Here is a 23,997-nt window from a genome sequence, read left to right as displayed (position 1 = left end):
CTTATATCTTAAATTAACCCACTTCTATTAACCTGTGTATCACCGCGTGGTTGTGTCCTACTGGTAATGATCCATCTGGCATCTGTCTCCTGCGGCAGCTCCGCGGCGCCTCTCTGACTCCACCTTCTTTTCCTCCTCCATCCACTTGGAATTCCCACCTTACTCTATTCTGCCCTGCAATAGGCCCAAAGCGGATTCTTTATTAACCAATTGTAATAAAACATATTCCCAGCATACAGGGGGAATCCCATCACTCCTGTACCAGGCCTTGTGCTGTGCAGAGAACCTTGAAATTCAGCACAGCAGGTGGCTATCATCAGTAGCTCTAGATGAGCGAATTCAGAGATAGTCAGGAGCCCAAGATTTCCAGGCTCTCCAGCCTTCCTCGATTTCCCATCTCATTACTCCTCCTATTTCTTGAAGTAGGAACATAGGCATGTCTGATGGCTTCACCCCGTCCAGCTGTCTCCATTTGTAGAACTAAAAAGCCATCTTTGAAATTTATTTTGTTAAAAAAAAAATAATAATCCAAGCATCATCATCCTTCTTCATACCGTTGCTGCCACCTAGTGGGAAGTATCAGAAACAAAGGGGAATTTCAGTTCACAAGATAGCAGTAGGAAAGGTTCAGAGGTTTAGAGGCTTTGAGAGAAAGAGGATGAGTAAGCAGGGCTCAGGTGTCCTTGGAGTGTTGAAGTTACTCTACTGTTCAGTGTGATACTGTAATCCGCGATGCCATTTTAAACCTGTGGATGCTGGTGGTAAGGATGTATCCATCAGCGTTTGTCAGCAAGAACGGGTACCACTCTGGTGGTTGGCGCTGGGAGTGGTGCAGGCTAAGCAGGTCAGAGTGGGCAGTCATTCTACTCTCAATTTTTCTGTGAACTTGAAACCTCTCAGTATATAGGAGGGCTATAGAGTGTGTGTGGGTGAGTACGTGCACATATGTGTGTGTAAGTGTGTGTGTATAAGTGTGTGTGTATAAGTGTGTGTGTATAAGTGTGTGTGTGTGTAAGTGTGGATGTGTGTATATGCATGTGTATGTGTGTGTAAGTGTGTGTGTGTGTGTAAGTGTGTGCGTGTAAGTGTGTGTGTGTGTGTGTACCAGGCAGCAATGTCATGTATCTTCCTCTAGAGCTCTCAAATATTCTTTTTGAGACCAGATCTCTGAGGTAGGAGCTCACAGTTGGATGGACCCGTGGTGGGCAAGTTCCCGGGATCTGTCCATTTCTTTCCTTGTTCATCTAGCCAGGGTCATAGGTGGACATCACCCACGCTGGCGCTGAAGTTTGATCTCCTGCTAGCATGGCAGGCATCTTGCTGACTGAGCCATCTCCCCAGCCCCTATTGCTTTCAAAACTGCTCATTTGTCTCAGCCTCCACTCTGCGTTCCTACCACCTGTGGGCATTTGGTAAAACATTTCTTATTACTTTAGGACAATCTTATCCACACACAGTTTAGAACGGCTGGCACTTTAGCAATTCTTATCCAGTGCCCAGAGAGTTAGCTCAGGGTTTGAAAGCACTTAATGCCCTTACAAAGGACTCAGGTTTGGTTCCCAGCACCCATATCAGGCAGTATCCTACCGCCTGTAACTCCAGGTCCAGAGGATCCCAAGCTCTTAGATCTCCACATGCACCTGCACGTGTGTGGTACACATAAACCCAGCTAGGTGCACACATACGTAGAAGGAAATTCATCTTTAAAAAAGGAAATTCTAATCCTAATATTCAGAACTTATATTTTAAGTTTATGGATACATATTTTCAAATTTTCACATTCTACTGATTAAAAAAATCCAACAACACAGATCATATGAGCAGCCAGGTGAAGCCTTCCTCCACAGGGGGCAGCTTCTTAAGAATTATGGTTTTCTTCAGAAACATTCTATTCTGGGAAAGGAGCACACACTGCACCAGGGTTCCTTAAAAGTGCATTTAGTTAGAAAACACACAGAGTGGGGGGACTTTTGTGAATGTATTTCTATAGTAAAATTTTGGGCATGGATTGTTGGGTCCAAAGCCAACTTAACACCTGCTGACCAAGATACCCAGAAACACCTGTAGTCAAAGAAACAGGGGTTAAATGAAGTTGTTGAAGCAAGGTGGGACCTATAGGGTGCCAGAGCCATCTCTGGATGGATGTAGGAAGTATGTTTAGGGTTGAGGCTTGTGCAGGGTCAGTCCAGGGAATCAGGTTGGTGATCTGAGTCTGGGAGGAGAGGGGAAGCCAGTGTAGACATGCCCCTGCCAAAGGAGGCAGTTACAGATGTGGTCAGAAGAGGGCGCTGTTCAGCCACCTTGTATGGGAAGCACACACGTCTCTACCTTATTCTGAATGTGGCCACTAAGTGGCCTTGCCTGGACACTGCTTTTTGTCTTATTTGTTAGGACACAGTGGCCAACCAGATACACGAATTTTGAATGTTTGTAGATGCTGATGTAACATTCCCTTTTACATGTTTCTGGGTTAACACATATGTACCCCACTTCCCTAACACCCTGGAGTGTGAAGTAATCTACATGACCACAGCAACTCTAGGAACAGCAAATATTATTGAAGGACCGCTTTTGACAGGCAGGGTCCAAGAGCAGGACCAGACCAGCCAATCCTAGTGCTCATTCTCTGCCATACTGTGATGGTCATATTGATTGACAACTTGATAGCATCCAGGCTCCCCAAGGAGACAGACCTCTGGGTATGACTGTGAAGGGTTTTCTAGAATGGCTTGACTGAGGTAGGAAGACCCACCCTGTTCCATGGCAGGGGATTCTGAGCAACATAAAAAAAGGAGACAGCAAGCAAAAGACCAGAACTCTCTCTCTCTCTGCCCCCTTGCTGCAGTGCAGTGTGACCAGCTGCCATGCGCGGCTACTGCCATACGCAGCTACTGCCATGCCCTCCCTGCCACCATGGGCAGTGTAGTCAAGATAAAGCCTTGCTTCCTTAAGGTACATTGGCCAGGCTTTTTGTTACAGCAATGAGAAGAGTAAGGACCACACATGACTCTCAGAAATCTGCCAAGGACAGTTGAAGGCTAAGGAATTAAGTCATCTCACGAGGAAAGGCTGGGTTAGGTAGATAAGAAAGTAGAATTCCACTGTATAGATGAAGTTGATGGTCAGTGCTCCAGGAACCACACACAGGGTGAGCATGGCTCCCAGCACATGTGCCGAGCTCATTCACATGTGTCCTCAATTAATTGAAAGCCCGTGAGTGCTTTGTCAATGTCCTAGCCAAGACGCTATAATTAAAGGACCTCTAGGCTGGCAGGACCCCAAATGGTACCTAACTCCTAAAGAGCTAAGAGGTGAAGAACGCCCATCTGATGAGGTCCAATAATGTTTGAGCAGCTGCCTTGCCACGTGAGGACAGGTCCTGGGGGATTTTATACAGAGAACCGAAACAGACCGTGAAGACATAGTGACTTCGGGCCGCACCACGGCGGGAGGAGTTCCTGTCCTTGGGATTTGCAAGGGGAATGGCGGTGACTGTGGGTTGCTGTTCTCTTCCAGACTGTGCTGGCTGTGGAAGGGACATTAAGAACGGGCAGGCGCTGCTGGCGCTGGACAAGCAGTGGCATTTGGGCTGCTTCAAGTGCAAGTCCTGTGGGAAGGTGCTCACCGGCGAGTACATCAGCAAGTAAGTCTGGACCAGAAGACTTGGGGACTGACTGCTTCCAGGGGCCGCCTTCTCCCTCCAGGGTGCTGATGGACACCCCCATTCTGCATCCGTAGGAACTTTTGCTAGAAAATTTGTTGAAATAGCTTCATTAATCCGCTTTTGCAGTGCTTTGGCTGCTGTAAACTTAATGGACTATTAATTGTGGCCCAATTTAATAATTAACAAAGCTCGCATAATGGTATATCCTGCCTTGTAATCAACTAAGCTCTTAGCTACTTCACTTTTGCTTTTTTTGCTTTCTGTGTGAAACTAATAAAGTCTTCTTCTCCAGGGCTTTAGACATTCCCCCCAAACACATGTGGTCTGTGCCCTGAGCCTGGCGAGAGGGCAGCACACACTAGCCTGTCGGGGTGAGGGGCCGTGTGGAATCTGAGAACACTGGTATCGGGTTAGCTAGAGTTAAGCAATCTGTGACATTTGGGTGTGTTTTTCAGTTGTTTGGTTTTTTGTTTGTTTGTTTTGGGTTTTTTGTTGTTGTTGTTTTTAATATACTCTGATAAAGAGGAAGAATCTACCACTCTATCTTTTTATGCCTTTTGAAAATCTCCCCAACCAGGGGGTGAGCATATAGCTGGGTGGGAGAGCTGAGACCCCAGAGAGCGCAGGCCTGGCCTGGGATGCGTTCAGTGGGTAGAGCAGTTGCCCAGCACACAGCACCCTGGGTTTGATCTAACTGTAGAAACTGGGTGTGGCAGCAGAAGCTGTAGCCACAGCACTCTGATGACCCTGGCTTCTTAGAGAGTTGGAGGCCAGCCTGGCCACACATGACCCTGTCTCAAAGGTCAAAGACAAGAAACACAAAGCCTATCCAATTATATTAAATCACTCATTCAAGCGTAGTTCATGAATTTGATTTTGTAAATCTCTGAAACAATCGAGAAGGGGGCTTGGCTTTCACAGCCCAACAATACAGTTTCATGGTAGGTCTGGGGTCAAACTGGAACTCAGGTAGGAGACTGAAGACCTCCCCAGACGGTTGTGACTGACAGCCCAAACCAGAGAAGTGACTGGCTTTTAAAAAAACACTGAAGACCATAGGTAATAAGTACAGTGGCCCCTCAACTGCTGAGATGAACCGTGTTCCAGCCCTCGGAGCCAGGGAGAACTGACTGAGGAGATCATGTCTGAAGGCTGTGGGAAGGCCCTGCTGGGCCTGGAGGTCTGAGAAGATGACTTGGGAAGGGAGGTAAGGTGCCCTGGGCCTCTCAGGCACCGTTGAGCACTGGGCTCCTCTGGGGATTATCTGGGCTGCCAAGAGAGGAACAATACTGGGGTTTCTGCTCCTTGGTTCTGTGACAGCCAAGAAAGTGGCCATGGTAACCATGTGATGATTTATTGGGGTTTTGTCTCTGTCTGGCCTGGAGACCTGCCACTTGCTCTCCGGCCTGTGGCTTTGTCTGGTCAGGTTGCTGGGCCTGTGTGAAGATGATTATATTCTTGTTCTGTGGGAAGGACCTCAGAGATGTGACTTTGGGGTCCTCTTGAGGCCTGAATGCACCTTTGTCTTTCAGGGACGGTTCCCCGTACTGTGAAAAGGACTACCAGGGGCTCTTTGGGGTGAAGTGTGAAGCCTGTCACCAGTTTATCACAGGAAAAGTCCTGGAGGTAAGTGACAGAGGCCGCCTCAGATGGCTGCCATTCTCCCCACAGGCCTTCAAGCCTCCTGTCTCCTCCTGAGGTGGAAGGCAGGTGGCCACGGTGACTGTCTCAGAGGATCATGTGTTAGGCTGCCCGCACAACCGAATCCCATGGGGAACTTGGAATGATGGAGAATTCAAAGGGAAAGGAGGAGAAACTTCACTGGGAGTTAAGCAGATGTTTTCTTAGAAGGAGAGTGCAGTAGATCCTCCATTTATCGCTGTGTGTTTGCCTGTGTGGACCCCAGAAGCTCAGGACTGAGAGAAGGGAAGATACAAGGTGAAGGGATTGACTTCCTTGCCCTGAGAAAGCCACATCCCCTGTGACTCAGAGAGCCCTGTGACCGAGCTGAAGGTAGCCTGTCAAATTCAGGTGTGACTGCTTCCAGCCAGAACTTTCTCAGCAACTGCCCTGTCAGCACTTGCCTCTGGGCCTAACCAACTCCTCTTGGGTGAGAGAGAGAGAGAGAGAGAGAGAGAGAGAGAGAGAGAGAGAGAGAGGCTGAAACCAGGAATTCTGGAATCAAAGTTAGAGAAAACCCTGGTTCCCTTGGACTGATGCCATATAGCCAGTAGAGTCCATTTTAGGGACACGGGGTGTTTATCCTGTGAGTCTTTAAGGTGTTTCTGGACCACTCTGGGGACTATCACAACAAAGGCTAAGAATAGCCTCCCCAAATCCCTCTAGAGGCTCTCCCTGTGAGACAGAGAGGGGTCACCGTGGACTCTCTTTGTCCAAAGGAGATAAGGGAGTGACTCTTGCCATGAGAAGTTGCCCAGTATTCTGAGGAAGAAAGCTCTGTAATGAAGAGAACCACATGCAGGGCCTCGTTGGCAAGGAGACAGGACACACAAGAACAGAAAGTGAGCATGCTGTGGGCACGGCTGTGGAGGAGGTGGGGTGGGGGTGGGAGGGCTCCTGGGTGGGCAGGCTCACTCCAGGGTCACAGGCAGCCGTCTGGGCTTCGTCAGGGAAGGCGTGTAAGTGGTGTAGCCGCAGAGTCAGAGAATGGGGTCATGGTGCCATGGGAAGAGTAAATGGGAGTATTCAAACACGTGTGTACACACATTCCCACCCCACTGTTGACAGTAGAGGGAGCCGGAAACAGCTCACTTGTGCCCAAGGAGAGGCTTGTGTGAACAAAATGGGTTATTCTGTGGCCTTAAGGGAAGCAGCAGTACCTGCTACCCTGTAGGCAAACCCTAAGGGAAAGAAGGCAGATGACAGGCAGGGAGTTTGACCAGACCTCCCAGACATGGAGCTCCTTACAAAAGGCCACAACTGTGCTGTACCTAACGCTTAGCAACAGAAAGCAGATGGGAGTTTGCCAGGGACTGGGGGGGAGAAGGATAGTGACCGCTTCCTGGATACAGTTTCCATTAAGAACCCAAGTTTAAGATCTTGTGTTCTAGAATCAACAGTTTTTACAGTCCCCACGTGGAAGTGTGTCCCCCAAAGGAGTTGGGAAGAAAAGGCCTGTGTGGTTGTGTGTATATGCTCACACTTACCTCAACAGCTATAGGAAGGAATCTATAAAATACAATCACATCCCAGAACGTGTTATTTTAAAGACATGCTGGTCCCTCCGTGTTTTTCCTCTCAGCTTGGAGTCACAGAGACTGCAGGGGCTGTGTCCCGAACTGTCTCCAGGTGTCAGGGAAAGCCTGAAGAGCAGGCTTGGGGATGCATCTTGTTAAACCCCCAGCATTCATCAGCCTGGGAGTAGTCACACATTCAGCTTAGATTTGGGGTCCGCCCAGCAGGCTCTGTCCTCTGCAGATGGGTGTGTGACCCAGAAGAATGTCCTGCAGGGGTTTGCACAAGACATGTGACTGCTGGTGACTCAGCTGGGCTTGGTCACCAAGAGAAAGCCGGACCAACCTCATTCCCTGGAGCCGCTGATGAAACATTGTACGCGCGGATTTCTCTTGAATACTATAAGCCTGTTCTTTTCATTTTACATTCATTTTGTCCATATATCAATGAGTTTCTTTTCAGTATGGGCTGCAACAGTAGTGGCTTAAGACAATTTATTCTCTGGGTTTTAGAATCTAGACATTTATAACAATGTATCGTCGGGGCCATTGTTCTCTCAAACGCTGGAGGAATGGTAGGTCCTACCTGATCTCCAGCCTCTAGTGCTCCTGGCGTGCCTTGGCTTGTGTCTGCATCCCTCCAGGTACCCCACCTGCTCTGCAGGCCTTCTCAGCATCACTCGCTCTGCCAGTTGCCCGCCTGCCTTTCTCATTGTTTCATATAAGGTCACGTCTATCACTCATAGTCTCCTCAAGGCCTTAGTTACAGCCCCGAAGACCTTTTCTAAAGACGTTAACACCCCAGCCCCAGAGACTCACTGTGGAGGTATCATCTGCTCATCCCTGTCTAGAAAACCAAGAGTTGACCCAAGCATCACTGTGGAAAGACGATAAATATTGGAGGGGAGTAAAGGCCCTTGCATGTGGCTCCCTTAAGGAACCACCAAGCAGCCGGGCGGTGGTGGTGCACGCCTTTAATCCCAGCACTCGGGAGGCAGAGGCAGGCGGATCTCTGTGAGTTCGAGACCAGCCTGGTCTACAAGAGCTAGTTCCAGGACAGGCTCCAAAACCACAGAGAAACCCTGTCTCGAAAAACCAAAAAAAAAAAAAAAGGAACCACCAAGCAACCAAGGGCTGCAAGACAGTCTGTCCAGGCACAGTTCTGTCTCTGATTCTCCTGGAGATCTTCAGGGCTGTCTTCTTCTCATGGAGGCAGAGCATGCATGGAGCCTTCAGAACGACACCCTGCCCTCACGTCTGTCATTTCTTTTTGAGTTTTTTAAGAATTATTTTGGGACAGGGACTCACATATTCCAGGCTAACCTCAGACTTGCTAGTAGCTGAGGATGGCCTTGAACTGGTTGTTGGTGCTCCACTTCCTTCTCCTGAGTGCTGGGACTATGGGAGTGGATCAGCATGCCTGGGGTGTGTAGTGCTGGAGGCTTGAACTCAGGTTATGCATGCTAGACAAGCGCTGTACCAGCTGAACCCCATCCCAGCCCCAGCCCCGCCCCACCCCCACCTTTCTTCAGCCTGAGGGGAGAGGGTGAGTGGAGACCAGGTGGTTTAATGAGACAGGTGCAGGGAGCCTCGGGATCTACTCTTGACTCTGGAACTCGCCCACTGGGGGACCTTGAACCAGCCTCTCGATATCTTCATCTCTCCTGTCATTAACGGAGATCAGGGTGGACGCTTGACTCCCAAATTCCCTGTGCTTTCCAGTATGTGAATTCTCCAAGGGGTCCGAGCCTGTGGCTCATTTTGTCTGGAGACTGGCCTGTGTGTCCGGGCAGGCATGCTTACGTCATACCTCTTTTTATTGTCCCTTACTTCCTGTGACTTTTCAACAGTGACTTTGTCTTTGGGTGCAATCTTGTCGTAAATGGTGTGTCTTTGAAGTGTTTGCCAGGAGGCCTGTGAGATGGCTCGGCGGGAAAGAAGCCTGCTGCTGTGCCTGATGGCAGAGTCAGGTCTCTGAGACCTGTGGTGGAAGGAGAGACTTCCACTGGCGTGCCCCTCTGACACAAAAGATACGTGAATAAAAATCTCAGCTTTCTTAAAGTGCTTACGGACTGACCTGTGCATCCAAAGGGCATTCTGAAGATGCCTATAGCCTGCTTCTTTATTAAGAAGTCCAGGAGCAAATTAGAGTGAGGTACTAGGGTTTGTTGATCACCTTCCTCCTCCTGTCCTTCTTTGAACTCTCCTTGGACTCAGCCTTGCCTGTTTCTTCTCCCCGTTTCCCTGTCTGTCCCCACCCCCACTCTGGAAGCTGCAAGGTGGCTCAGGTCAGTCATGGGTGCCAATGGGCACAGGGCTTCCCTTTGCTACAAATCCCCCTCCTCTTTGGCGGATGCCTCCCGGAGACCCCTTTTCCGGATGCTGAGCATCATCTTCATTGTGAAGAAGCCACTGCAAACTGTAAACAAAGCTCTAAGAGCCAAGGGGAAGGGCTTGTCCCATGTCCCCTCCTTCTCTCTGAAGCCATCTTGGCAACCCTTCCACTCCAGGGAGACTCTGTGTCACTGCTCACTGTTTTGGTCCATTTAAAACAAGTGGCCCCAGCCTTTGTTCCCTCTGCCCAAGTTCCTTCCCTAAAGAGACACCTGCAGCCTGCTGAACCCAGGGACAGTCTTCTGTCCCTTCTGGTTCTTAGACAGGGGTGGGAAACAGTCTCTGTTACCCTTGCTTAGGTCACTCTGACTTCCCATTGCAGGGCCTCTCCCATCAGTCAGCACCTGCTGGTAGAATCTGGTCTTTCCAGAATGAGCGGTGATGCCTGCTTTCCTGAAGCACTGTTGGGGCCTGTGTGCTACTGTCTGAACAGCAGCTGAAGAACCCGGCCCTAGTGAGACTCCATTGGATCCCCCCGCCTCTCCATGTAGACAAGCAGGGCCCATCCTTTCTTGCTGGGTTCATTTGGATGGGATTTAGGCTTCAGGCTTGCTCTTAAACCCTCCCTGCTCGACTCCCAGCAGGTGGGAAATGGAGCCCTAACAGGATTCAGTCAAATCCTTTCCCCGGATTTTTCCAAAGGATTGAAAGCCAGTGGTTTTGTTTTATCTGGCTTTTTAACTGGTTAAAAAATTGCTTTTTCACATAGGGTGGGGGCCAATGCTTAAGTCACATTAGAGACCTCTCCCATGCTTTTTGGTGTGGGTGTTTTAGGCAAGTTTTTGGTCACACCATGCATGAGTTGGTCTTGTCTTGGACTAGCTTGTTACCTGGGGAGAGCAACATAGTTTATCCTATGCCATTCACACAACAGGTCTGGTTGTCACCTTCAAAGACATGCTTCGCCGAAAACAATGTGACACTCCAAACCCTTGCTTTCTTGTCCTGTGTGTCAGCACAGGCGCAGCAGGGGTGAGATCCCGCGCCTCGCCTTGCCTCATTGGAAGCAAATAGTGTCCTGCCTGTTCTGTCCTCAGACCAATGTGGGCTTTTTTTTTTTTTTGTAACTTTTTTATGGGCACAAAGATTTTTGAGGATTTGGGAAGGGAAAAGGATAGAGTCCCTCTGTTGAGGGTCCGTGCCCAGGGGATAGTGAGCCACCACAGTGTCCTGACTTTTATAATATTTTTTAACATTTGCAAGCCGCCTCAAACATGTTTAATTCTCACAGTGGGGCCTGCGAAGTGGTCAAGGCCATCACTACTGACCTCCATTTATAGAGACGCTCTCTCGTGCTGGGAATCTGGAACTAATTAGCCAGACTGAAATTAGAAAACAGGTCTCTCGGTTCTCAGAAGGAGGGACACGTGGGAGCGTGTGCACTTCTGCGCGCCACCACCCACAGTCAGATAATTAGCCTTGAAGTACAGCTTGCTGAAGAACCTAAATTTACTGCTCCTGGCGGAGTGAGTGGCCTGTCTTATTAGTCGTCCCGTTACACCTGGGCTGGAGCTGAACACTTGCTTCTCCATGGCTTTATTTTTGCTAGTGTGTGATGACCCCGAAGAGCCTGCTCGCGGTCTGTGGTGTTTCTGTGGAGTCAGGCCTAAAGGGTACTTCATCTTCGTTAATCAGATGCAGGCTACCAGGACACCTGGCACGGCTGTCCAAGAATATTGGAGATAGGTAATGCTCTCTCCAATCCGAGGGCTCATTTTCTTCACAGAGCTCTAGCCTGGGACTCTTCCCAGAGTCACAGATGTTCTAGAAGATCTCCTGAGGCTCAGTGACAATAGGGACACTGGTCATCCTTGTCCCCTCATTCCAGGCTATTGATGAATGGCTAGGACTAGAGAAATGGCTTCCTCTTTTTCGTTCTGTTTTGGAGATGGGTTCTTGCTATGTTGCCCAAGATGGTCTTGAACTGATGGGCACAAGTGGAGCTGGTAGGACTTTAGGGGCCATGGTACCACCCTGCCCAGCTTGAAATGGTTTCATTGTAAATGGGTTAAGCAAATAACAGTATGTCTACATAATGGAATATTACCTGGCCGTAGAAAAGGATGAAATACTGATTCATGTTACACCATGGAAAAACTTGAAGACACTCAAAAGTAAACAAAAAAAGCAAGGCATAAAAGATCATGGGTCACGTGATTTTGTTTTTGTGAACTGTATGGAACAGGCAAATATGCAGAGACATACTGGGACTAGGAGAAGGAAGGGGGCAGTACCTGGTGATGGGCTTTTGGTTTGGGGACAAGTGCTAAAAACATTTTAGGATTAGACAGCAGTGATAGTTGCCCAATTTCGTCAATATATTTGAAAATGCTGAAGTGTGAATTTTAATAATGTGAATTTTATGATACCTAATTGGCATCTCGGCTTGAATGTATACATACATATGCATGTGTATAAACAAACATATCTGCTCACTTTGCAAAGCCCTAAGATGACAGGTGGGATACTGTTACTCTGTGTCTATAAACGCCTCTGGGGTTTTAAAAGAACAAAAAGAAACACACACACACACACACACACATGCAGGCACGCACGCACCCTGGCAGGATCAGTAAGTAGCCTTCGTACCTACCTGCCTGTGTTCTATCCTTCTTTCTCATAGTTTAACTGGGTAGGCCTGAGAGAGAGAAAGGCATAAAAGTGAGAGTTCGAACTGATAGCGTGTTTGTTGGTATCATCTTTGTCTGTAGCCCATGCTGGCTTGAACTTACTGTGGATCAGTTGGTACTGGGTTCTTTCTCACTGTGGGAAACTGAACTTGATTCTTCCTGGAACCGTGGATTGCCACCCCTTGCAGCTGGTGCTGACCCTAGAGAATGAGTTGGTTGGTATAGATAGAGTATTGAACGGGAAGTGACCTTGAGTTTAGATTCCACACAGGGCCTGTGTGAGTGTCAGCTGTGATGCTGTTTGCAAAGAATAACTTCACCCCTTCTGTTCTAACAGCGGGAATCACCCCACTTGGAGCAAATCACTTAACATGATAAACGCCCCCCCACCCCAGCCACTCACTTTCTCTCTGGCATTTACACTGGCGGAAATGTGTTGCCAAGGGAACCAAAGACTGTTCACAGCAGTAAAGATTCGATATTTATGGAAAAATCACCCCGTTTCCTGTCAGAACAAATGAAGGAGCTTCCTTATCCGGAAAGGGCAGTTTGAAAAAAATTTGTATTTATCTTGAGTTGAAAAGATGTTTTGTTTTTGAGAGTGATTTCTGACTTCAGAGAGCTAAGTCAACTGGACATTTTCCTTACCGCTCTTTGATTTTAAACATATGATTTTATTAATTTAAGTCGCATATAAAACGTTAGAAAACATTAGAAAACAAGGCGCCATTTTCTTCTGACTCAATCAGGTTTTAAGCTTAAGAACTATTATTTAAAATTATTTTCCATGCCAGCATGCTGGTACATACTTTTAAGCCTAGTGCTTTGGATAGAGAGACAGGCAGATCTCTGAGTTCAAGGTCAACCTGGTCTACAGAAAGAGTTCAGGAGCCAGGGTTAAATAGAAGATTGTCTCAAAATAGGAAGGGAGGGGATACTAGAGAGATGGCCCTGCAGTTAAGAGCACTGGCTGCTCCTCCAGAGGACCCCAGGAAAAATTCACATTCTTATAATGTCTCCTAAGAGTCCATAACCCCAGTTCCAGGTAGATAGTGCTCCCTCTTCTGGCTTCTGCAGCCATTACATACACGTGGTTGTGGTGGTTTGAAAGAAAATGTCCCCAGAAGGAGTGGCACTATTAGAAGGTGTGACCTTGTTGGAGGAAGTGTGTCACTGTGGGGGTGAACTTTGAGGTCTCCTTTGCTCAAGCTATGCTCAGTATAGAATGCAGTTCACTTCCTGTTGACTGTGGATCAAGATATAGAGCCCTCAGCTCCTTCTCTAGGACCATGTCTGCCTGCCTGCCACCCTGTTTCCTGCTATGATAATAATGGACCAAACCTATGAAATTATGTCAACCCCAATTAAATATTTTCCTTTATAAGAGTTGTCATGATCACAGTGTCTCTTCACAGCAATAAGAACCCTAACTAAGACAGTAATACACAGATAGATATGCAGGCAAAACACCCACAGACATAAAATAAAAATTTAAAAATTAAACACACATTTTTTTCATTAGAGACTGTGATGGTTTGGAAGAAAATGGACTCTGAAAGGAGTGGCACTGTTAGGAGGTGTGGCTTTGCTGGAGCAGTGTGACCTGGATGGAGGAAGTATGTCACCATGGGCTTTGAGGTCTCATATATGCTCAAGCTACACACAGTGTCTCAGACCACTTCCTGTTGCCTGCAAGTGAAGATGTAGGTCACTCAGCTATTTTTTTTTTAATTTATTTATTTTATTATGTATACAACATTCTGTCTGCATGTATGCCTGTAGTCCAGAAGAGGGCACCAGACCTCATTACAGATGGTTGTGAGCCACCATGTGGTTGCTGGGAATTGAACTCAGGACCTTTGGAAGAGCAGGCAATGCTCTTAACCACTGAACCATCTCTCCAGCCCGGTCACTCAGCTATTTCTCCAGCACCGTGTCTGCCTGCATACCACCATGTTGTACTGTGATGATAATGGACTCAACCCCTGAACTATAAGCCATCCTAGTCAAATGATTTCCTTTTAAGGGGTGCCATGGTCATGGTGTTTCTTCACAGCACTAGAAACCCTAAGACAGAGACTAACAGTATTTGGATTTAATAAGGTGAGCTGAATTTTGGGGTTCAGCAGGAACCATTCTCTTTGAGAAAGAGTATCCTCATGAATGACTTGGATCTGCCAAGCAGGTCAAGGATGGCTGGAGACCTGAGCAGAGCAGTTAATCACACCCGGTCACTACCGGCCTGCCTCTTCTGCTGGGCATTTTGTCTGTGCAATCCCCTCCCCTTCTTAAGAACTTGTGACACAAAAGGTGTCTCCTCAGGTTGACCTCCCCGTGACCCCCATGGTATCTTGACCTTGTGCATTTGTCCACTTCACCTCTTTGCACAAGTGTGTTAAATTTGTGCCAGTCGTCCAAAGCCCACCAGGAAGGTGCCCTGGGCTGCAGGGGTGATGGAGGGAGCATTTGGTCCCCTGGACCAGACGGAACACCAGCCTCCCGTCTTGTCTCTCTTGCACTAGAAGCAGGCTCCTCCCACTCTGTTACACCTCAGTGTGATGGCTTCCTGGACACTGCGGCTTCCTGACTTTGTCGTGCCAGCTTCAGCAGATGGACCTGGTCTTTGGCTGCCAGCTACCTAGGAAGGGAAGAGTTAGACCATAGCCCATCCAGCCTGGCGGCAATGAACAGGTGCAGGGATTTCTCCCCCTCAAAGCAGACATTGGAACCAGCTTACAGACCAGCCATATGCTCTGCAACCCAGTGGTTCTCAACCTTCTTAATGCTGTGACCCTTTAACACAGGTCCTCAGGTTGTAGTGACCCCCAATCATAAAATTATTTTCATCGCTACTTTATAACTGTAATTTTGTTACTGTTAGGAATCATAGTGTACATATCTGTGTTTTCTGATGGCCTTAGGCAACCCCTGTGAAAGGTTCACTGGACCCACAAAGGGGTCTTGACGCACATTGTAACCAAATGCAAGACTGTATGTGTCTTGGTAGCAGAACTAGAGTCTGGGACTTGGTGTCACTCAGCAGTGAGGCAGGAGGAGGGAGGTTGTGTGACACACACCAGAGTCCATTCGTCTGGCTGCACTTGGAGCTGTTCAGCTTCGGCTCTGCCTCAGCACCCTCAGCTGTAAAACGGGGATGGTGAGAATTGCTTTGATAGGCATTAATCAGATAAGGAATGAGCTGTCCAAGGCAGTATCTGGCATGATGGACCTCAAGGAATGATTTGGTTGTTTGCTGATCAATTGTTTTCATTTCTTGGACATACAAAGGAAAGAATAGATTTTGTAAAGGCCAATAGCTTTAATAAGCCTGTGTGCCGGAAGGAGGCTGCTCCTTCTACCCCACTCCATGTACTCCTGAGGTAGTCATATGAGATGATTTACATTGCTCGGTTAAGAAGTTGGAGCCAGGGCTCACCGGTTAAGAGCACTCACTGCTTTTCCAGAGGACCTAGGTTCTGTTCCCAGCACCCATGGTGACTCACAACTGCTTGTTGCTCCAGTTCCGAGGGACCAACACCCTCTTTTGGGGCTCCTCCATGCACGCGGTATACAGAAACACACACAGGCAAATACACGTGCATATAAAATAGGTCACTATTTTAAATTCAGTTCCGAGCCAGGATGATGCTTAGAACTGACTTTAGGTTCCATCACTTATGGCCATGAGCTCAGTGTCTCGTGGCTCTGCAGAGTATGTTCTGATGGTCTTCACCGGTATCTAGCAGTTAGCAATGCGATCATGAATGGTTCATTTTCTCATTACGAATTTCCCCGTGGCCTTCAACCAAAAACATGAAAGATCACATACCCACAACTTCCTCAGCACCCAACATGTAAAACAAATGGTTCTTTAGCTGCCTCCCTGCCCACTAATGCCCCCACCCTTGCTTCACTTTGGTCTAATTTGTTTAGTGCCAACCCCTGCAGGCTTCTTGCTGCTCTGCTGGGCTGTCCTCCATCATGCTGGCACTTGGAGCTGACAGGCCTGGATTCATGGTGACTGTGATGGATATCGCAGGGGACGATGAAAAGGTCGTCTGAGTCCTTGGCTTTAACACAGAGTCTCCTTGAAGCAGGGTTTAGCCAACTACTCAGTGATTAATATTCGTTCTATTTATGCATTGCAAATCCCCCCCCCCCCCCGTGTCAAGAATGATCTGGTGATCTCGGGTGACTTTACAGATTTACCAGCCGTCATCACAGCCCGGTTTCTGAACTCCTCTGTCACCTCTTGTAGGTTCCACCTTTGACTAGGTTCTCCTTGTTTGCTTTCTCCAAATCATGTCCACTGAGACGAACAGGGGCCTGCCTGTTGGAAAGGCAGTTTGTAGTGAACCATTGAGGCCTGCCCACCCCCATGTGTTACTTGAGTCTCCAAACTCCCTATGGCATTGATTTTTTTTTATCCTTTTCATGAGGAGACTCACAAATTTGGATTTTTTTCTCAGTAAGCCCTGAAGATGGCTATTTCTCTCTCCCCCAACTCAAGATCACAGAGGCAGTTACATGAGTAAAATCTGGGCAAGAAACAGATAATACACATTTAGGCGAGGAAGAAAAATTGAAAATTGATGGAGAGCAAGCCCAATTTTAATGCCAAGGTTGCTTACAGCCATGTGACTGGGGCCCATTGTCCTCAGTGAAGGACAGATTCCTTCACTCTTCTAACAAGCATTGGCTGCTATCCGTGTCCCCAACCAGAGATGCTAGGAATCCAGAGGATCCATGGTGCGAAAGAGTCACCTGGATGTCACATGTACAGAGTGAGTTTCCATGTCAGTGTGTGGTTCATGTCCATTATCAACTATAGCACATGTGCACTTGCGATACAATGGGCCAAACTCATGCTCAGTGCTGTCACCACAACACGAACTGTGTGTGTGTGTGTGTGTGTGTGTGTGTGCGTGCGTGCTGTGATGGTGCCTTTGGGGCTAGCAAAGGACACTGGAGTCTCAGGTGGTTGTCAGCTACTGACATGGGTGCTGGAATCCAAGCTGGCATCTTCTGGGAGAGTGTTGTCTGTAGCCATTGCTCCAGCCCCTCTGTCGGTCCTCAGATTCTACCCCAGAGAGCCTGGGTAGGGGGTTCAAGCAGAGAGGCCTGGGGGAGTGTGGGTTAATGACTCAGAGCTGCTGTAATTCTGGGGTAAGTCACCCACAGGTGCCACTCTGAGAATTTGTCCCATAATGGAGGCTTTTGACTCTTTAAAAGAAAACACACCAGTGCTCTGGTGAACACCCTGAAATCATTAGAATGTGCAACTAATAGCTTTATCTTTGTCTCATAGGCTCAGCTATGCTGCCAAAACTTTTATATTTCCCCAGCACTGCTTAGGACTGCTTCCAACCAGCTCAGGGAGATCCCATTGGATAGAGAAGGGTCTTCTGATATGTTGGTCACTATGGCCCAGTAAAATCATCTTCGTCTTGTCGAAGGTGACCAGAGTTAATCTTGCCTCCGTCCTAAGGAAGGGTCCTCCAGAGGGAGCTGCCTCATCCTAGTAGACCTGTCTGGTTCTGGTTAGTTGTGTGTTCACGTGAGCCGGTGATCTCTCTGTCACGAGTTCACCTGAGATTCCTGAAGATTGTTTTAATTGAAAATGAGATAATATGTATAAAGTTCCCAGAGCATGGTAGTCATTTAGCACCACCTCCCCAACACACACACACAGGCACACACACACGCACACACATGCCCACACTCATGCACGCATGCACGCACCAAAAATGCAGTATAGGGCTGGCGAGGTAAAGGTGCTTGCTACCAAGCCTGATGATGATGGAAGCGGGGGGGGGGGCAGGGGGGGAAACTGGCCCCTGCCACTTGTCCTCTGACCTCCACCCTTGCTCCATGACACCCTTCTACACACACAACAAATAAATAAATAAATAAATAAATAAATAAATAAATAAGTAAATAAACGTAAAGTAGAAGTTGGAGGCAGGCTGACAAATAAGTCCTCCTTAGATGGCATTTCCACTCGGCCCCGCTGCAGAGTTCTGCAGTCTGCAATGCACGTCCAAAGTTGAACTCAGTTTTATTTCACTTTTGCACAAAGCTTCCAAACGTGTCTCCAAAGCAGCGACTTGGACGAGAAAGCTGGTGTGTGAGCCATGCTTGCCACACACCTTTCCCTGTCTCCAACCTAAAACACGGTGCTTAAAAGCCCTAGTCTCATTTCAGGACCGTCCTGGGGAGCGTGACTGTCAGATTAACAACGCAGTTAATCGTGAGTGGCTGTAAGGAAATGGTACTTTCCTCACCCCCCTCCTTTTCTGGAACATGGACTGGCCCGTCGTGGCGGCTGGTGTGTGTAGTCAGTGAAGCAAGCAGAGGAGGTGGTGAGCGGACCAAGGAGCCTGCCACAACTGCTCTGGTTTCCTGTGTGAGTCTCTGGAGAGATGCGCGTGGCTGCAGCCTAGCTTCTCAGAGAAGCCTGGTGTGTAAGCCAGGCGGGCTGGCAGGCAGACAGGCAGAGGCCTCAGTCTACCCGACTGAGGTCTGGCATTTCCAGAGTGTTCTGAGCTGGCAGCCCAAAGGAGTCCTGCCCAGGAGAGCTGAGGAACAGGATCAAACCCAAAGGAACCCTGGCGCAAGGTAAAGCGGGCATTGCAAAGGTGTCCTTCCCCTTAGGAGGTAGTTGTTAAATCTCTGGCTTCCTGGGCAGGCTTGGGGGCCACTGGGAAGCTCCACATATTTTGGGTTGCTTGGTAGCAACAGAGGCTTCTATTATTCTATTATCCCGAATGCCTTTTATTTCTTGTTTTTTTCTGTTGCTACGTAGTTGAACCATGGACCATCTATCTCTCAGATACAGATCTAAAGAGACTAGGCAGGTCCTGCCAGAGGCTGTTGGGGGTTTAAAAACAAGAGCTGTGTTTGGTGCAATTACTCCCATGAATTTTTTTTTTTAAAGTGTTTTTAGGCTTTTGGCTTGGTTGTGTGTGTGCTTTTGGGCTGCAGAGCTCTGAGGAATTTGCTTTTGAGAAAAAGAAAGTACTTTAGAGCCCTGGTTGAGGGCATTTGGTGGTGAAGGTGACTTGGAACCCTACTGTCCTCGCTGCTGTGACTGTGAGTGCTTTTCTTTAGTATACCCCCTCCCAGGACTGTGAATGAAGATCAGTGTGTTTGGAGAGCGCTCTTGTTTGTTTCAGCCACAGTCTGAAAGAGCCCTCGGTGTGTAACCTCTCACCACCTCTCACAGGGAGAGGAGTCTGGTCTGTATAGTAAAAATAGTATTCCTAATAAAAAGTTTTCCTAAAAACCTAGCTGTTGGGACAGTTGCATTCAAAAGTGTATTATAATGTGTGCGGGGAGGGGAACGGTTTAAAGTGTGGTGTACTGGCTCTGAGGAGGAAATGAGGCGAGAAAGTTACCCCAACTGTGATAGAAATGGATGAGGGCTCCCGCGGAGGGAGGGGAGAGGCTTAGAAATCTGAGCTGCTCCCTGAGGCTGCAGAGGAATGTTAGGAGGATATGAAGTCGTTTGGATGACCCAAACAGGTTCTGACAAGTAGATGAAAAATAACTAATTAAAATGTAATTGTTGCCATTCGGTAGTGGATCAAAAGGCTGGTTGGGTTGATGTGGCCAGACTCGGAGGCCTGAATTACTTTTGAGAAGGTTTCTGCGCCAGGCCTCCTGTAGACCTGGGAATGAACTGGTGAGCAGATGTTTTAAGTGGGTGGCTTCTGCATTTTCACGGGTCAGTGAGTTTAATGTCCCTGGTTCACCTCACAGCCACAGGGAAAGTTGCACAGGGCCTCAGAGGGCTTTCCCCTCCGGCTAGCTGTAGCTTATCTGAAACACAGGGCAATCAGGACCTCCTGGGTCCTGTGATCTGCCTCGGGTCTGCAGAGCCCTTCGGACCAGGGTTCTTCAGCCTTTGCACCACTGATATTTTGGTTGGAGTCATTCTTTGTGGCTGGGGACTGTCCTGAAAGATGTTTCTCATCATCAGGCTTGGTCTGTGCTTGCCAGGTGACAGTAGTCCCTCTGCAGTCCTAGCCTCCGGTGTCTCCAGACAGCGCCAGAGACTCCCAGGGGGGCTCCAGCACCCCGTTGTGAACCTCTGGAGAATTCTCCTCTGAGGCCTCCTGCTGCATGTCCGTGGTTGGGGGCGGGGTGGTGACCAACCTGAAGGAGTTCTGCAGAATCCAAAGGAGAGTAATTGGCTTGATCATTTTGGTTTGGGTTTGTCTGGCTTGTATTTGCAGGGGTGTGTGCGTGTGTGCACGCACAGGCGTGTGTGTGTGTGTGTATGTGTGTGTGCTCACGTGCATCTCCTTTTCCGTTCCTCTCAAAGCCCTCTGGTATTTTGCCAGTGTTGTGTTGTGTAGAAGTCAGGCATCCTGGGAACTACTATTTAACAAGAAAAAGAAACACTGTGAGCCATCCTGCCGAGCAAAGGAGGAACCGCAGCTCATTCACTCAGCGGATAAAGGTGTTTTGATCTGTGGGTGTTGGGTGTGTCTAGGCAAACCTGAGGCTTCCATTTGTTTGTCTGGTTTGGGGTGGTTGGTTGTTTTTAACTTCTGGGACGTGCAAATGAATGTTTCCATCTCCCAGTCCCCCAGATTCCGCACCCCCATCTCTGGAGGTCTCTAACTAGAATGGGCTCTTAGTGTTTTGTCAATGAAATACTACCGCTCACAGCCTTTTATTCTACTTAACTGGTAACAAAGAGTCAGTGGCTGGACATTTTTTGTCCATTAATTTGTTTCTTCTACCTTGAGCACATGCTACTATCTGTTTACTCCCAAAGATTACAAATTACAAATGCAGGTCCAAACATCTGGCCCCACGCCCCAGCAGTAGCTGGAGATTTCCTAGCTCTATACTCAGTCTCGTGAAATAGCGGTCTCTTAGAAGCTGTGTTTGCCACAGTTTATGGTGTTTCTCCAAGGAACAAGGTGTGGTTGTGATCTCCATGAGCAGCTGGCCAAGCAGGATAGCATATACTGCTCCATCTCAGCTGGGACAGGGAGCTGCCCCCCCCCCCCTTGGTTTGCTGGAATCCATTCTAGCCATAAAACTAGACTAGGCCACAGTCTTACCATCAGAGTTCTGCTTTTGACTGAAAAATAAGTATGCTGACCTCCACCTGGAGGCCAGTGTGTCATGTGTACCGGAGTGTCATATGTGCTCCTAAAACACTTCCTCTTTGGTAAAATTCACCCCCACTCACTAAGCCTCAGGTCCACAAGCACAGAGAACTTTAATAGTTTAGGTCATTTGCCCTTAGGGTGTAGCACAGTTGTGCTCAGCAGTGATGGCCCTGGGAGAGACCACCCAGGAGCTTGGCCTGCAGGATGCCTGGCTGTCTGTCCATGGGGCTGGAAAGGCAGGAGTGGAAGTCACAGCCAACACTCCCATAACAAACCCACAACAAATTTATTTCCAGTTTTATACGACACAGGCTATTTTAAAGGAATGGCCAGAGACCGGAGGGAAAGAAACTCCGCCTTCATGCTTTGTTGTGGTGGAGAATGGGCGACTGTGCACAGCAGAGCAGGGCAAACACATCTGTCTCCTGGAAGGAATCTGGTCAGACCTGGCTTTCCAGATGTTTCTGGGCTTGGAGCATCCTTTCCTCCTGACTCTTCTGAACCCAGTGTGATTACCCCTAGAATGACTTTATGGCCAGCTCCCACACAGACAGGAGGGGGAGGTCAGAGCAATGGCTCAAACTTTTATGGTGGGCTTTGGCAGAGGCTGACAGGCACTTTGAAGAATGCAGAAGACATGGGTCTGTGGGTTATAGGATTTGGAAGGGAAGAAAGCTTATAAATTCTTATTCATGAGACCCAGAAATTGAATTTCTGCTGGCACCGAAAGCCCCACAGACTAACGCTGCCTCTGGCTTCAGTAAGATGAAAAGCCTATGAATCCCAAAGGCAAATCTTCACATCTCCTTAGACACTGTCAGCCTGCGGAAGTTTTCCGTTAGAAGTGAACAGACCTGTGTTCCTTCTCACAAGTCTTGGTGTGGAGGCTCAGAACTGAATCACACTGCAGGGTCAGGTGGTCTCACTGCAGGTTCCTCGTCTTCTGAGGCAGGTACTGAGACATGGGGTGTACCTATGACCGGGATGGAGTAGATGTATTAGTGAGAAATAAGGAAGTCAGGGGTTGTCCTAGGCGCATGCTCCAGTTCACAGCCTCAGCTCAGGCTCTGCGCACGTGAGTCCCCAGAGCAGCCCCTGTCACTCACAGACAGCCTGTCATTCGCTGCAGTGAGTCGGCCACAGAGATTTTATTCCCAGGATAGTCTAGAGTAAAGCAAAGACCTGGGGATATGGGTGGGACCTACAGAGTATCTGTGTGTGTGTGTGTTTTGGGGAGCATTATTAGTCATCTGTAGACATACAGTCAGTCCTCATGGCTCTCCACCAAAGGCGTGTTCAGAAAAGGCAGGTGTCACCACGGTCGGGGCATAGAGTATTTTTTGTTCCTGACCTGAAAGGGTCACCCTTCAGGTCTAAAGAAACCAAGATGAAGAGTTGGTAGTTTTGACAAAAATGATCTCCAAGCCCCTGAGAAGAAACAGAGGCAGCTGTTGTCGTCTTTATCCGAGAAAGCAAAGGTGGTGGGAGATGTAACATGGAATGCACTCAGCTACGTGGGCTCAGAACTGGGGGCTTTAGAGCCGACTTACGGGGCTGGAGTGCTGGCTTGGTGGTCAACAGTATTTGCTACTCCTCCAGGGAACCTGAATTTAGTTCCTAGTGCCCACGTCAGGCGGCTCATAACTCCCTATAACTCAGCTCTTGAGGACCCAATGCTCTCTTCTGGCCTTCACACACACATACACACACACGCGCGCGCACACACGCACACACACAGAAACATATACATAATATTTTTAACAAAAGCAACGTTAAAGCCAAACTAGCTGGAGACTAGTGAACCTAGATGATCAGGTCTGCCTGTGCCTGAAGCCAGAGGCCAGGAGTAGCCCCGAGAGAAGGGCTGAGGTGAAAGGGCACCCACCCCGACGCCTTTGTCATTCTCCACACTGCAGAGATTTTGGCAAATCCATGGCTGTGGCCTCTGCATGTTGCTGGTTCGTGTCACAGCCATGTTTTGCTCATAAAGATTAGCTGAAGCAGAAGTACTTGCCTATGCTCAAGGCCTCTTTTATCTTCTCTCACGGCTAAATAGGAATTTTCTACAATTGTCTTGGTTCCGTGCAGCTGCCTCTTTGCACCCCCACTCATGTCCGTGTACCTTGTCCAAATAAACACACTTGAAAAGACAGAGAACTGTGCTTGGTGGGGCTCAGAACATCCTCTAACAGAATTCAAGACAGCCTTTGCTTTGTTTGGGCAGCGGGTTAAGGATGCCACATGTATCGAGTCTGGCACCGGATAAAAGACACAGGCTCTTACATAACAAAGTTTAAATCGCAAAGGGGGCAGGGTGGAGATATCCAGGTTTCCTTTGTGTTTTGCAAAGAATTTTAAAACGTTAGGGGAAGTTTGCTCGACTGGGTTTGTTTGACCCCTGCACTGCAGAACTGCGTAGCCCTATCAGTTTCCCTTATCTTGGTTTTCACAGGCAACTTTGTATCCCCCTCCTTTTCATTCCTTCCCTGCCCAGCTTCTCTCTGTCCCATAAGCCTGTGCTTTCCCATAGTGAGTCTTTTGTACCCGCTTCATTCTGCATGGAGCATCTCTCACCAGATGTCAGCATCCTTCTCATTGCCTGTTAGCTCCTAGAGCATCCTCCTTGGGCATCTAGCCCAACACTGGCCCCAGACCATCTTATGTCCCCTGGCAATGTTTTCTCTCTCCCTGGAACCATTTCCTCCCATTATCTGAAGTTCTTATGTGTTTGTGTCATGTGTACTGTCAACCACCTGTTGAAAAATGTAACGGGGAGCTAAAGTATAGAGGTGGGCAAATGGGGGAGTGGACATTTGGATGGATAAATGGGTGTTTAGATGGATAGATGGGTGAATGGGTGGATGGATGGATGGATGGATGAATGGATAGATGGATGAATGAATGGATGGATGGATGGATGGGTGGGTGGATGGATGGATGAGTGGATGGATGGATGAATGAATGGATGGATAAGTGGGTGTTTAGAT

General features: G+C 48.3%; 1 protein-coding gene across 7 annotated transcripts in view; it reads left to right on the top strand.

Annotated features, from left to right (window-relative positions):
• Ablim1 (actin binding LIM protein 1) overlaps nt 1–23,997 on the top strand; it is a 289,746-nt gene that overhangs the window by 188,205 nt on the left and 77,544 nt on the right. For 6 of the 7 annotated variants that reach the window (XM_026781437.1, XM_026781439.1, XM_013348149.2 and 3 more), the window contains exons 5-6: nt 3,517–3,643; nt 5,197–5,290. In XM_026781437.1, coding sequence (XP_026637238.1) covers nt 3,517–3,643; nt 5,197–5,290 — 221 coding nt within the window. Of the gene's footprint in view, nt 1–3,516; nt 3,644–5,196; nt 5,291–18,193; nt 18,501–23,997 lie in introns of those variants that run through there. The other variant, XM_026781438.1, reaches the window with a different exon arrangement.

The sequence above is a fragment of the Microtus ochrogaster genome, chromosome 8, assembly GCF_000317375.1.
Source record: "Microtus ochrogaster isolate Prairie Vole_2 chromosome 8, MicOch1.0, whole genome shotgun sequence".
In the NCBI taxonomy this organism is placed as follows: Eukaryota; Metazoa; Chordata; class Mammalia; order Rodentia; family Cricetidae; genus Microtus; species Microtus ochrogaster.
The sequence above is the reverse complement of the archived record's forward strand: the minus strand, read 5'-3'. Positions and strand labels throughout refer to the sequence as shown.